The following is a 15,947-nucleotide window of genomic DNA, read 5'->3' as shown; positions in this document are numbered from 1 at the left end:
TATTTAGGCTGGCTTAAACTAAGCTTATGTGGATTATAGCCACTTGCACCACTGAACTTGACACCCGCAAACTCGGTTTATTGATTAAATTTTTCAGGCAGTTTTTTCCAATAATCGAGGTTGGAGGTAAACTCGTGTCAAGTTCGTTAGTACCACAACCCTTTACGGGGATATTTTTTTTCTGACTGGTTTTAAACCTTGGTGTCCTCGTAAAGTCACGTGAAGTGTAACTAACATCTTGTGGTGCCTTAGTCGGACTATATCTCGATCCTATATTATGGTTTTATGGGTCAGGCAAATCGAGAATTAAGGGCTGGGTTAAACGTTGCATGCAAATCTGAATTCCAATTTAACGATTCCAAAGTTTAATTCTCAGCCTGGCTTAGATTTACTTCTGCGGAACCTGTAAAACACATCGTGAACTTAGCAATGTAACTATCGCTTCCTAATCGAAACCACAAACAAAACTTATTCCTCCCGACAACCGGAATTCTTGTTTGACGAACTTCCACCGAGGGTTCGTTAGTTCGACACAATTCCAAATTCAAAGCCAGCGCTCCAGAAAACTAATAAACCAAATTAGGACTGCTCCCTTTAATTAGTGCACTAATCGCGTTTAGTGGAAAACATTTCAATTGTGCGCCTCTGCAGTTAATCTTATTTATGTAATTGTTGCTTTTGATCCATTATCCACTTGTTAATGCGCCTCAGCTTACTTCCAGCGAACTTAAATGATGACATAGTAGCTGGAGGTTGTGAATTTAATTAGGTTTTACATGCTTACTATTTACGCCTCTAAAGCTAAGTTAATGTTTCTTTGAGAATCCCTAGACAAAAGAATGCGATAATGTGAAAACCACATTATATAAATTGAAACATTGCATAATTTGTGGTTGACATCTGTGGAATATAAAATAATAAATAAATAAATAGAATAACTTAAATTGCATTTATCACCTTTAGGATCTGAAATGTTCCTGAGCTCTGAACTGTTAATTAAAAGGGCCGACACATCGCTATTACGCAAGTAAACTTCGCTCTAGTTTTCGCATTACTTCCTTATTAAATTTTAGTTTGAGCTCAGAAACGACTGACGAAACTTCCCTAAATAACTTTAACAAGGATTTTAGCGGTTAATATTTAGACACACGCGGGGGGATGTTCACTTTTTGCGAATATTTTACCATAAATCAGCACCGGTTTAATTTCATTTTAAATTTCAAATTAGGTTCAAGTTAATTTCCATTTTTCTCAGTGGCCACCGGGGACTCTTTCGGCGACGGCGTTGAATTATGTGTAGAAAAATCAGACACACGGCTTAATTATGCAAATTCTTATTTGCGTTAACATTCCTGTTACCCTGCCGAATATATTGCACCCAAAACCCTCCAATGAGAAAGTAGATTAGGGGCGTTTGTTTTAATAGCTTTCTTAACGTTTAAAGTATGATGGTTACTTGTATATCCTAGATGTGTGGCAAAGTGTTATTTCGCACACTTGTGCGATCAATTTCTATTTTCAACTCACAAATGCATGATGTAAGTTTTTCTTATTAGCAATATATCATGTAATCATTTTACACTATTTTTCGCTGAAAATGATCCATTATATTACAATTTTTTTTAAAAACCTATAGCGGATATGCTCTGCAATTCGAAGTTCATTAAATGAAATCCACAGAATACTCGAAAGTCATCGAGGCCAGTGTTATCAAAAACATAACTTTTTCGATTTTTTTAAGAGATTATCTGACGTCTATGTCTCAACAGCCATAAATATAAGAAAAAAAATCATACGTGTTTTGAGGTCCCCTACACACATCCGTTCTATGTTCATTGCGTTGCGAACCACCCTATATGTGAGAAAAGCAATTCTGATGCTATATTTTAGAAAATTGATTGGTGTAATTATTACATTTCACTCAGAAAAGTTATTCCTTTTTACACCTTAGAAAATTTTTATTTCAGCTATATTAGAACTAAAAAAATTAAATTGTGAAGCTGCCTATCAGAAAGGGTTTGCTGTAGAATGATTCACTTAGAACATTTTTACTGAATTTGCGCTTCGATATTCTTGGATGTGAGTATAAATAAATCAGGAAAATTATTTTGAAATCGAAATTTTGAACTTGATGAACTATTTAGAGGTGGTTCAGAAAGTTTAAATTATGGATCTGCGCTTCGGAAAATGATTTGATGTATTGATGGCTAACGCAGAATAATTCTTCTTAATTTACAACTTTAAGATATAATAATTAAAAGCGACTCAAAAAAATATGTCTCAGAAAAATTTTTGGGGCGATCTGGCATAAATATTTATTGCAATTTATATTCAGTTTGAGGGCGTCATATGGTACTTTTACGCCCTAGGAGTTGACAAAAGGAAGCCCGTTAGGTGCTCAATTTAGTTTGACTTATTTCATTTTATAGAAACAGGTTTTCGGTTATAAAGAAAATATAATTTTGAATCCGTAAATTAATAGTAACATTTTTATAAGCCCATTCTTTTCTTGGACCTTTTTGGTAACCATTTCGATATCACTGAAAACAGTTAAAAAAAGAACTTTTTAGTGTAGAATTTTTCATTAAAATAGCGATTAAAATGTCAATCGATTAAATAATCGTTGTCCTTAGTATTCAGATGAGACCCTAGAAAAGCCATTTTCAAATAAAATACAACCGTCCAAAGGCTATTATCCTACATTTCTGGCTACGATTTGCAATTAGGGCATAATAAACATTTACGTTTATTGTGTCGTTAAACCGCACGTTTTGTATTGCCCTTCCGTTGCAATGGAAATATTGAGGATTTTCTTTCGAAAACGTTTTTATTGTCGTCGTTAGCACTAAATGTTTCCTTAGTTTATTGCTTTAGTATGCATCAGAGCATCCATTACAAATCGAGATGTTTGTCCAATCTGCCATGAGAGCGTATTAATTACTACGTTATATTATTTCCCGTGTCTCTCCAGTGCTTTAATGTGAACCAATTTATGTTGACATTCTCTACTTGGATTGGTGTACCAATGCTGAAATAATAATTGATAATAGGAGACAGACAGGTAAGTGAGTATAATGGCTTCAACGTCATAACGTTGAATTGTCACAGTCTCTAATGCAGTTTGCTACACATATTTGCTTTGCCAATTAGTTCACTTAGGCAAACATAATGTACAACTGGAAGTGATTAGCAAGGTACAGAACGTAGTGCAGCGTGAGATTACTGCATTACTGCCACAGGTAAAGGAATCATTCTGGGATCTTTTTTTTAATTTGAGGAATTCATCCGTCAACAATATTTTAACTGAGTTTTTGGAAGATCCATAGAAGTTTTTGAAGTAAGACACCTAGAGTGATTTAATTTTTTAATGCCGCAATTTGGAGTAACTTACCAACTTGAGGTAGGACGTATGCTCGAAGTCAAATAGACCTCAATATTAAGGGAGGTTTTGAATGATATTAAACTTTACAAAAGTGGAGGAATAGTCGTTGAAAATTTTAATTAAATTTATCAAAATAAACCCTCTTAACGCCTTTTAAAGGTAAAGAGAATATAAAGAGTGCCCCAGGGAAAAACGTCCATCCTGAATATCGTTTCTGTTATTTGTTTAAAAAAATGCTAAAACACGTCAACTCTAATAAGGCGAGGAACACTATTTGGTGAAAAAATTCTTGATCTTGTAGAAATTAAAGAAAAAAACAAATAACTTGATTTTAACTATTTTTTACTAATATTTTATTTATTTTATCGTAATAAGTGTTGAAAGTGATCTCCATTGACTTCCATGCACATGTAAAGTTCATCCTCAAAACATCGTCATACATTACCTAACATTTCTGGTATTATTAACCTGCACTCTTCGACACTTCGAGCACGTAACTCTTCGAGGGAATCAGATTGTGTGCCACAAATTTTTGTCTTCAAATGTCCTCATAAGAAAAAATCTAGGGGACTAAGGTCAGGGGACCTCACAGACCACTCTACCGGACTTCATCTGACAATTCATCTTTCCGGAAAGTCTTCATCTACAAATTGTCGGACAGCAGTAGTGTACTGTGGTAACGTTCCATCCTGTTGAAAAACTAATTCTTGTTACTAAGAAGCGGGGATCTTGTTCAAGTATTTCAGTTATCGTGAGAGATACAGCGTCTTGTAGAAGTTATAAATAATTTTTTCCATTGAAATTTCCTGAAGTGAAAAATGGTCCAACAATGTGATCACCCAAAATCCCTGCCCAAACGTTTAATTTTTGAAGTTGTTGAGTATGGGTCTCGCGGAAGAAATGAGAATTGACGTTACTCCAGTAACGGTAGTTATATCTGTTAATTTCACCATTTAAATAGAACGAACGTTTATCAGTAATTGTTGTATTACACAACTAATGTCTCTTTAAATATAACATGTTACTAAAGAATTTGTACAATTTTAATCAAAATTGGTTGAAAAATAAGTCGAAATCATCCTCATTTAATTCCTGTACTAGTTTTATGACATAAGAATGGAATTTTACTTGCTTTAATATTCTATGAACAGTACTTTTTGAAAAACCGGATTTCTCAGTAATCTTTCGTACAGACGTTGTGTTGTTCATTTGAATATCCCAGAACTACGATTTGGATTTCATCACTTCTTATTGGGCGCTTAACTTCGTGTTATTTTTTTGGACGGAATCGGTCTCATTGAATTTCATTAGCAACGTAGATACATAAGGTTGGCATACCATTTTGCTAGGATGATTTACATTGAATAGACGAGCTACTTCTCTTGCAGAATTATTGTTTTTTTAATACAGATTCAGAATCTCGATTCTCTCTTGTAACGTGTAAACCATTTTAATCAAATTAAAAATTGAACTAACTACAAAGTGATCCCACGAAGTACTAAAACCACTAAGTGTAGAGATAAATATAAATAAATTGTTTCTTCATAGAAATTAGGGTTTATCAATTTTATTATAAATGAAATATTAGAATTGTCACTATTATTAATACATTTGGGATGTTGAGTTCTTTTAAGTCTAACTGTACACATTTAGCTTTTATTACAATAACGTTCACGGTTAAAATCAATTTATTTCTTCTTGTTTAAATTCTATAACACCAACATACAAAAATAAAAAATAAAAGCTTGATTATAAAGAGAATAAAATCATGTTTCGAACGAGGTATAACACAATCCCCTTTCAATTTGAAAATTTCAAAGAGGTGGGTTCGAAGGGTAGAGGAATGACATTTCGAAAACAATTTTTTTACCAAATAATGTTTTCCTCCCTATCAAAATTGACGTGTTTTAACGATTTATTTTAACAAACAATAGAATAGATATTCAATGTGGACACTTTTCCCTAGGACACCCTGTATACACTAATAGTTCACCTAATTTTCATCTGTTGTTCGTTGTTCATGACATTAAAAATGAATTTAATGACAAGTTTATATTAGAATTAATGAATATAAAGGACAAAATAAGGTAATTACTACGAATGGTTCTTTGATGATATTTCAGATTTGAGAAGCACCATTAGTAACTATGCTAATGACTAGTTTCTTAATATCGAGAATTCTGCAATGAACATTGTTGGAATGCTGCTGAGTATAATGCCATCTTTATTGGCCAGAAACATTCGTTTTGTTGAATTTTATCGTCTGTTACCTAAGCTATATAATCAATGGAATGCCTCTGAGGAATGGCTATGGAAGAATATTTGAAAAATTCGAATACCTACCGGAACCAGTAATATATATTCAGGAATCTTTATTGTAGAGGATATACAGAGAGAATGGGCCGGTTTGTGGAGGTGAGGAAGGCCCTCATGTAGCGAAAAAGGGTTAAAAGGGTAGATTGCGTCTAAAAAGGGTTATTAAGGGCCTACTTGCATGGGTTCGCCTACCCCCCTTTGCATTATTATTAACTGGCCTGAGATTTTTCCGAAAAAATCAGAAAATTCTTTGTAGTTATAAATTTTATAAAAGATATCAATACCTTCTAATTTTTCTAGTATAAGGGATAACAATCTTTCCTTATTAATAAACATTATATTTTCAATCTGTGGTGCAAAATGATCTATGTCTAGTCTCATGCAATCTACATCATATTCTGATTTAGCTGTCTTAGTATCAATATAACCGACAATAAAGAAACAAATAGGGCTGTGCAAAGGAAAATTGTCTCCTTATAATAACCCTTCAAGATAAAAATTATGCTTTACCGCACATTATCTGGATGGTTTCAATGTTATATCTTTATCTGTATTGCACTATTGCGCGATCTCTCTCCTTGACATTAAATTTAAGTAAAACACTCGTTCCCTTCGCAACTTTTCCTATGCTACACTGCGAAAAAAGTTCTGGAGGCCCGGATTGGTACTTACCAATAATTTAGTACCTGATAAATAGACGCTAGTTGAGGCAATATTTTTAAACAAGTTCACAAAATCTCTCCAATTGGAACTCACAAAAGCGATTTAATCCTGCCACGTGATCGATCTTTTAAGCGCAAAATTACAGGGTATCGCTTGGAGAGCGAGTTGTATAGGAGCCAGACACTCCATCTAAATCAATTTCGATTGGACTTCCTATATTTGTACTTTACTCCGATTCTCCAACAAATACTGACTGATTAATTGATAGCGTGAAACGGCCAGATGAATGGGTATAATTCTGTCCTCTGGATTAAGGGTCTCTCTTTGTAATTCGCTGTGAAGCTTCGTTCGAGCTTGACCGTTAATGGCCCCGAAAAACCTGTGACGGGAGTCTTTTGCGCGTAAATCCAGCAGACGATTCAAAACTAATTTCCATCAAAGATAATCGTTATGTTAATTGGCCTGCGGAGGCGCATTAATAACGATTACGTTTACTATCTGCTCTGTGGAATCTGCTTAACGACCCCTTCGACTAAACTATTGTCTTCTACTCCATTGATCCTAATAAGGAGTAACCAGCCAAGTGCGAGTAATGGCCAAAGTTGTGTTATATTAATTATTCTGTAACGTATCAATGAATGCTTATTTGCTTTATGATACAATAACTGACCTACATAACTGTGAAAGGTATGACACACATTTATTTGTCAATTGAGACGAAATTCGCGGTAATTTTAATCTCGAAGGATTGGTAACTATTTTCATGATGCCACCGATTTAATACTCGATTAAATTCAAATAAAAAATAATGAATTAGGATCCCAGTGTATGAGGGATTTGAGGTTCTCTGTTGTTAATTAATGACTTGAATCTGTAGAGGTTATAATGAAATAATTTGGTGTGTAACTTTGATGTATGTTGCAAAATTCATGTGCTCGTATATGTGTTCCTAGTGGGTTGAAATAAAAAATATTGCAGAAGTTGTATATGTTATGAAGTAGTAATAAAAAATGTGTCTGAAAAATTGAAGAATTTATAAATATTTTTCTGGTCTTAATTAAGTAAGCTAATGTTAAGTTTGGTCGTCCATAAAGTTGTTACACATTTTTGTCATAAGATGATCAATGTTTTCCATTATTTTTGTTTTTTATGATTTTTTGTAATGTATTACACCGATGCAGATGTATCTATCACGTACCACTACCGAAGGTATTTTCCCAAATCTCCCAGCCAAAAATAAAGAAAGGAAAAAGGCATGCTAATAGAATTTTCGCATTGGAATCGAATAGCATCCTTTGGTTTTTCTGCATCATAGGGTTTAGCTCATTATGATTTTTATAAATGGATATCCTATACATATATTATTAGATACTTTGAATCATCTCGTAAATAGCTTTAAAAATAGCGATTCAAAACGTTTAATAAAATATCAGGAGTCCTATTTAAAAAATAATATTTATGATTAATTGCGTCGAGACCATGTGGTGTAATAAAAACGAATGGCGCTACTAGATTCTGCGGTAAAAACTCCATTAGATTCCATTTTCCTCGATATCAAAATGCAAAGTATTTTAAAATACCAGGTCAAGATGGCAACGACTTTTCTGTTCTATAAAAATCAAATACAGGAATGCGAAAATCGCAGGTCTCTAACTTCCATAATAATTAAAAAACCCCTAATCCCCGTCGAATTTGAGACACTGTGTATATCATGGATTACCGTATAAATTCAAATTCCTCTCTTATTCTTGTATTTGGAAACTATTTAATCTGCCAGAGGTATCTGCAATCTTGAACATAATGTCGAATTCAAGGGTCAAGAAAAATCATGTGATCATGATTTGCATTAAAAAATAATCACTCAAACAAAGCATTCAATTTCAGCAACATTTCCTACTCTTTTAAAACCTCCTTTTTCCAATCCATTTCCTCCGATGCATTCAGGAAAGAAAATTAAAATCCAGGGCATGTCTGAATTTATAAAAATTTAATGTAAGTCAGTTAACGTTATTTGGTTTCTGTTAGGTATCGTGATGTTATCTTAACTTTAAAACTTCAAAAACGCAGAAAATGCACTCATGATACGACAGTTTTTAAATTTAATCCGGGAAACAAATTTTGCAGCACAAAAGATTTGTGGTGCATGATAAATAACTCCAAGGAGGTAAAATGGAATGCCCACAGGATTAAATTTCTGCTATGAAAACTCACAATCTAAATGTAAATAAAACATATGAAAACCTGAAGATATCTAAAAAATTCCACTAACTCCAACGATTAGCACGGGAGATTACGCTTCCGTGTTGTGAACCGTTTCACATTGTATCATCGAATGCAGAATGGGAGGCCGGACAGTTACCGGTTTTGTGCCTGTTCGCTCTCATCAGGTGACCGCAGGCAAATGGCCTCGTGTAAAGCCAAGCATCAACCAGACAAGCGTTAATGAGCGCGAGTCAATCATAAAACATATCTAAAACTTCATTATCCTGCACCTACGTCGAGAGAAGATGCTATAACGTATGACCATACATGATATTATTTTGTGATGTACTACAATATAATAGCAATACTTATCGTCCTGTAATTGGGTATTACATCCGAGACAGTCTATTATTAATCTAAAGATTGGAGATGAACATTAAGGCCGTACTCCTTTAAATTCTTTGTTTTTTTTACGTTTTATTAACTTATTTGTCCAGGGCATAACAAGGCAGTTGTTTGTTGAACGGAAATGGCATATCTCATAATTTCTTAATAATTCCTTTAAGATTAAAAGATCTTTAAGATTAAAAGATTTTAAAATTACCTCTTCATTGCGATTATTTAGAATTCTCACGGGAACCTCTTTGTTTTCCGCCTTAACTATTGTAGATCCTACAAAAATTCCTTCGCAAATTTCATCCTACATTACTACCGAGTCTTCCTCATGTTGAGCATGAATGTACATTAAAATTTCGCTTCCAGCCGGAATAGCAGAGACAGTCTATTCAATTGTTCATATTGCCTTATTTTGCCCAAATGAAAGGAAATGGAAATATTTCGAAATGAATATTAGCTGAATACCTACAGAAGAAATCATTCCAAGCACATAGCGGATTTTGTCATGAAATTTGTGAGTTAGCAAAAATCGATGACGCACATTTACATTATTTGTTTGTAACAATATGTTCACTGAGCTATATAAAGTAATCGACCCAGTAACCCCGTTAATTGTCGTTTTTCCTGAATAATGTATTACCTCATGTTGATCTACATATTGACCAAAATGACCTTAATTGATGCTCCTGTATCTAATAAAAATTTAAATTGATTTTTTGGGAATTGACATTAATAAAATTCTCCTGATTGAGCTTGAATGGTTCATAAATACCGTTTATCGTTTATCATGTTAGTCAAAATGGGATTGTACCCCTCAAAATCCTTTGACTTTTGAGTATACACAATTCCTAAGAGATTATTATACCAAAAAAAGGCAATCAAACCCCAGACATTTCGTTTGTTTATCACACTTAGTGTTAAATTATTACATCGTTAGAGGTGCTTGCGGGCCCCCTTTCATTTATTGCTATTTGGCGACCGACAAAACACTTTTCCGTTAAAGGTTTCGGCGCATTTCGTTCCAACCTCCTCGCAGCTATGAAGAATGTTGTGATTTTTCTGTTCCTCGTTGGCTTTCTCCTATTGTCAGGTAAATATAGAAAAATATTTAATCAGCCTCAATTAGCCATTATTTTTAGAGGCGCTGGAGGAGAATTGCACAGACTTCCAAGGTAAAATAATAGAACACGGGACCCTGTATGTTCCAGGGCCATCCGTATGCTCCATGTGCGTCTGTTACCATAGCGAACCCAAGTGGTGTATTGACATTTATTGCGATCCTCCTTATGTAAGTTTGCTAATAAATGCACCGAAAAAAACATATATTATATTCAAAAATACTTTGTAGTTTTGTAAGAAATTCAGAGTAAAAGAGCGCTGTTGTGAGTTCGAGTGTTTGGACCCACCTGGTGATATTGCTGCTAAAATGCTGCAGGAGCACCGGCGAAGATGGAAGAACTCTGCCAGCTCCAGGATTTTAAACTATTATGCTTGTATAGGATTTTTGGGAATGTGGATTATGTATTATTAGAATTTTCGTATTTGTGAGAAAGCGAAAAAGTCTACGTGAATAAACATTTAGAAAACGAAATTAATTTTAGGAGTAAAGCGATTCTGTCTCTTTGGCATTAATTGATTCGAAAAAAGTGTCGATGTGAGCCCTGCCTGTAAGGTATATTGAATCTGCAATGATATTCAGTTTTTACTGATCTCAGATTATTTTTTAGGTGCCCGTAGTTTATTTTTACGTGCTCGTAGTTTATTTTTCATGTGCCTCCAGATTATTTTTCACGTACTCGTCGTTCATTTCTACGTGTCGGTACGTTATTATACGGTAAAAAAATGTGACGATGAAGCTTTCTGTTTATTCCATCTCTTGCGTCATAAGCCTTTATGCGCGCGGTTTAAATTAAATCTACCACTACGACCCTTACCTCTAAAATTTACGTTTTCTCTACGTTCTCGATTAGCTCCTCGGTTCCTCGGTGGGCTCACATCACGACTGAAATTATTATTAAACCTCAACCTTCCGCGATTATCATAGTTAATTATAGCTTCTACCATTGAAAAACCCTGTGACCTCTTTTACCTAGAAGGTTGAATCTCGTATGGAAAACTAGCCCAGTACTAGATAAAAAAATTTCACCATCTATGGCACCCCTAATTGCTTTTCTTAATAACTTACCATTTTGCATTTTTACGATTTTTTAAATTCAGGGTTGTTTAGACCGTTTGAGAAAGAATTAATAGCAAGTTTGGTCAATGGACCTCAGTATATTAACTAATCTTCAAAACTCTTCATTCGTGTTAGTATTAAATCAGTTAAAAGATATTCGATTGGTCTCCCAGAATCATCAACCAATTTCGAATTTAGCTTTAATGCATTTCATGCCCAATTTGATAATAAACAACACCTTATGATACTGCTTGACAGCCATAAACTGATTTATTATAGTCCTAGTACAATAAAGCAGCATTTATAATATTAGTAAACATGATTAGTTAATTTGTGTCGCAAGATAGAATTTAAGAAGTCTATTGGAGGGTTCGGGACTGGCAACGAAATTTCTTATTATTTCAAGGGACCCGACGTTTCGATCATATTTTTTGTCTTCCTCACAGCTAAAAGACATAAGGAAGCAATTAAAAGTCGAACAAAATAGTAAGGAGATAAATAGTATAATTTAAAAAAATCGCAATTCAAAAAGTAAATTAAAACTTTAAAAAAACTAAAAAAAAACAAAACGGTTACTAACGCGGTATTACAATTCAGTGTGATGTTTTGACTGGACGCTCCTTGACCATTTTATGATTTAATAATGAATTTTATCCTTATACTAAAATGAGCTATATTCCAATTAGTTAACGGGATGCAGCACGTTAAAAGTACAGTTTTGGTGTAATATTTAATTTCAAACGTCCTAAAATTTTTGAGATATTGTTTACATGAAATTTGTAATGTATATCACTGGATAAAATGATCCAGCCATGCCTAACGTGCTACATCAGCACAAAATTAATCACATTATTGGCAGGAGAGGGAGGTGGAATGTTTCGAAATTAATTAGGTAATTATTGGTATCTTGTCTCGGGAATGTTAAAGTATAAAACAGGGTATTCTAAGGTAATAATCTAGAAATCAATAATTCAATCTCATTTTCTTATTGTGCGTTAAAAGCTCAACGCAGAAGAGAGAGACAAGAGAGTTAGAATAGAAGAGAACAAGTTTGTGAAATTGTCCTATAAGTTTAAACTGTATATTTTTCTCACGACTTGCGGTAAAGTAGTTGTATCGCACACATTTACGAGCTCAAATTAGCACTTTACTGCACCGATAAAAAGTTTTACTATGAGTCGTGTTAAATCTTTCTGTAGTTATTTGATATTGACATGCGCGCGGTTGTTTTCTTAAAGTCTAAAATACAATGTAAATATTATAGCGCGCTTATAATATATATATATGTAAGAAAAATATTTCCTTCTTAGGAAAAAAAAATTTAAAAAAACACAAATTTAAGCAAGACTTCTTTATTCGACCAAGATTGGGAGTAGAATGCCCTCCCCCCCATACAAGATGTCGGAGTCATCCCTGCGCATCTGTTTATCTTCAAAAAAATAATCGCTAAACCTTCCACATTCTTCCCACGCTTACATCCCTTAGTCATTCTCTTCACACCCCCATATGATAAACAGACCCTCTTTATCTTTTAAGGCAACGATCTACTTTAACTAGTACAAGTTTAGTCAATCTCCAATGGGCACTCATAGGTGTCTGTGACATACCACATATGCCCAAAGATAAGACGTAGCTCCATCCTTGTAAGAAAACAGGTTTATTGCTCTTGCCTTAAATGAATTAATAACCAACCCCGTATCACTTTCTTTATGAAAGCTCACATATATATATATACAGGGTGTTCCAGTTTATAGTAGCAGGACTTTAACAGTCGATACAAGACCTTTTCTTAAGATGAAAATGTTCTATAAATATATATTGAAAACGGCTCGGTTTTTGAGATACAGGGTGGCAAACTTTATTTTTTTTTTCATTTTTTTAAAATAATTCACTCAAATATTAAGACACAGCCATGAAATTTGATATTTTGGGATTTTTCGCAGTGCCGAATTTATATTTATTAAAATTTTCGTCAAATTTACAGAGGGCGCCATATGGAACATACTAGTAAATATTTAAATTCTGATCATTTTTTTGTGCCTCCTTGTAGCAACTTTTTTTTAATCAAAATGGATTCGCCGTTCATTTTTTTCTAAAAAAGGTACTCTTGTTATAAATTGCTAAATGTCAATGTTTTCGAGATATTTTCAATTTGGTCTTTAGCAGTACGACTGGCTTCCATAAGGGAGTTGTGATTTGATAGCAAATCATCTATTTTGCCAATTTTTATACGTTTAATAAATGCTAAAATATTTTTTTAATTCATTCATCAACGTTATTAATTATTATAACTATTACATTTAATATTACTTATTTATTAACATTTTAATATTTTGGAAAAAAATTAATACCAAACACTTTTTAATTGTTAATTAATACAAAACAAAGAAGTAATCATATTCCAACTAATCTGAAACTAATTTGGCTCTAATTTAAAGTAAATGTTTAAAGTGAAAACTTTGAACTTTGAACGTTCTGTTGAAGACACAAATTAAGACGACTATGGAAGGTCTTATAACCTTCTGCAATTCATAAAAAAATCGAGGGTGGCTTTGAACAAATTCGAAAAAAAATTTCGAACACATACTTTAGATGTGTAATGGTTGTAAGATAATTGTAATTATAAAATAAGTCCTATAAATAATTCGTTTGTCATAGCAACCGTAGTTTTTTAATCAATTTAATTACTATAGGAATGGTTTTCCGCGAACAATTCTTGAAGTGTTAGGAATTGCGACATGTAATTCGAAAAATGTTTGTTTTTGAATTCTGCATCGAACTAAATTAAAATATACGGGGTCCCAATTTAAAATAAGAAAAATAAAACACTTTGAAGTTTGAAAAATGTGACGCTAAATTTTGGAGACCCTGTACAATATCGATCATCGAAACTTTTTTAATAAAACTATTAAACCATGCTTAATAAGCATCTTGAGTAGTTTCTTTACATAGACATTATCTTTATTTTTTATTATTTTTTGAAGCTAGAGGCGCAAATGTAATTTTTTTCAGTTTTTAATTTTTTTCGCTGGTATTATTTAACCGATCTCAACAAAATTTTAGGAATATGTAGACAATCATAGAAAGCATTTAAATGTGAAAAAAAATAGGGTGTTCCATTAAAAAAAAAAAGTTGGGTATCGTCACACTTTTTTGGGACACCCTGTATAATTAGAAATATTTTCCTGGAGTACGTCTTAAGACACAGGTAAAGTATACAAAATATCGAAATCCTACTGTCAATGATAACCGAGCTATAGGAGACGGGAGGTGAAGTGCGCCATCCTGTATATATATATACACTTACTTTCACATGAAATGCACCACCCAGTAATAATAATAATTAAGTCTTGTAATTTTGGCAAAATAATGCTTCATAATAGAGTATCAAATGATCAGACTTTCAGTAAAAAAGAAAGAATGCTAGTGGTTTTTTTGTCATCGACCTATTAGATTTTTTATTCAATTGTAAATAAATAAAATAATATTTACATGGAAATATCAGTTTATTTTGTTGTTGAACTGTGAACAAGACATCTCAAAATGCCCCCAGTGAGACAGCGTCGAAATTTTTCCCACGTTTCGGATTTTGATAGAGGACGAATTATCGGTATGAAGGAGGGTGGACTTTCTTTTCGTGAGATTGCCCGAAGAATGAATCATAACCACACCACGATTGCGAGAATATGGTCTTCGTGGTCTGAAGAAAGGGTTCAGCGACATCGTCCAGCCGGACGTCCTCCCCGTAGCAGTAACGCACGTGAAGATCGACTTCTTAGACGGATGGCCATTGGTGATCGATTTCAAACAACAATGTGTGTTGCAGTAGATTGGATGGGAGCTCTAAATCGTCGGGTGTCGATGGCAACAGTTTACAGAAGAATTTCGTCTTTTGACCTGCATTCATATCGCCCAAATCTACGACTGCCACTAACCGCCCAACACCAAGCTTCCAGATTGGCCTGGTGTCAAGAACGAATTGATTGGAATCATGAATGGAACAATATCGTCTTCAGTGACGAGTCGCGATTTTGTTTATGGATCAATGATGGTCGTAGAAGAGTAAGACGATACCGAGGTGAAAGAAGAAATTTGCAATTTTCTGAAAGGCGCCACACAGCTTTAACACTTAGTGTTATGATCTGGGGTGCGATATGTGTTGGCCGAAGATCTTCTTTTGTGTTGGTTCCAGGCACCCTAAACGCACGTCGCTACATTGACAATGTTCTGAGGCCAGTACTAGTACCTTTCATGCAAACTTTACCAAATGGCATTTTCCAACAGGATAATGCAAGACCACATAGTGCGAACATTACTTGACAATACTTGGAAGAAGAACAATTGGAAATACTGCCTTGGCCTGCACGGTCACCGGACCTATCGCCCATCGAACATCTTTGGGATATGATGAGTCGCCGTCTTCGAAATTTACCGAGGCCTCCAAACAATGTGGATGACCTACGACATCATCTTGAGGTAGCATGAAATGAAATACCCCAGGAAGATATTGATCATTTGTTGCAAAGCATACCTCGAAGAGTACGTGCTTGCATTACCGTACGAGGCGATGTCACTCATTATTAATTTTTTCATTATCAAATGTTGTATCTTTTAACTGAAAGTCTGATCATTTGATACTCTATTATGAAGCATTATTTTGCAAAAATTACAAGACTTAATTATTATTATTACTGGGTGGTGCATTTCATGTGAAAGTGAGTGTATATATATATATAGTATATATAAATAGCTTATAATATTTAAATGCACAGATTAGTAGCTATTACCGTACTCGATTTCTGGTAGAACTCC

General features: G+C 33.9%; 2 protein-coding genes across 2 annotated transcripts in view; one reads left to right on the top strand and one right to left on the bottom strand.

The window, feature by feature from the left end:
• Positions 1 to 15,947, bottom strand: part of stg1 (stargazin-like protein) — a 223,071-nt gene that overhangs the window by 123,317 nt on the left and 83,807 nt on the right. The window lies entirely within an intron of this gene.
• Positions 9,894 to 10,539, top strand: LOC136417790 (integral membrane protein DGCR2/IDD-like). The gene is made up of 3 exons (XM_066403598.1): positions 9,894 to 10,049; positions 10,099 to 10,247; positions 10,308 to 10,539. Exons 1-3 carry the CDS (start codon positions 9,998 to 10,000, stop codon positions 10,488 to 10,490), a joined length of 384 nt encoding a protein of 127 aa, XP_066259695.1. The 5' UTR covers positions 9,894 to 9,997; the 3' UTR covers positions 10,491 to 10,539.

Source organism: Euwallacea similis, chromosome 30, assembly GCF_039881205.1.
Source record: "Euwallacea similis isolate ESF13 chromosome 30, ESF131.1, whole genome shotgun sequence".
Taxonomy (NCBI): Eukaryota; Metazoa; Arthropoda; class Insecta; order Coleoptera; family Curculionidae; genus Euwallacea; species Euwallacea similis.
This window is presented reverse-complemented; position numbering and strand designations above follow the sequence as displayed.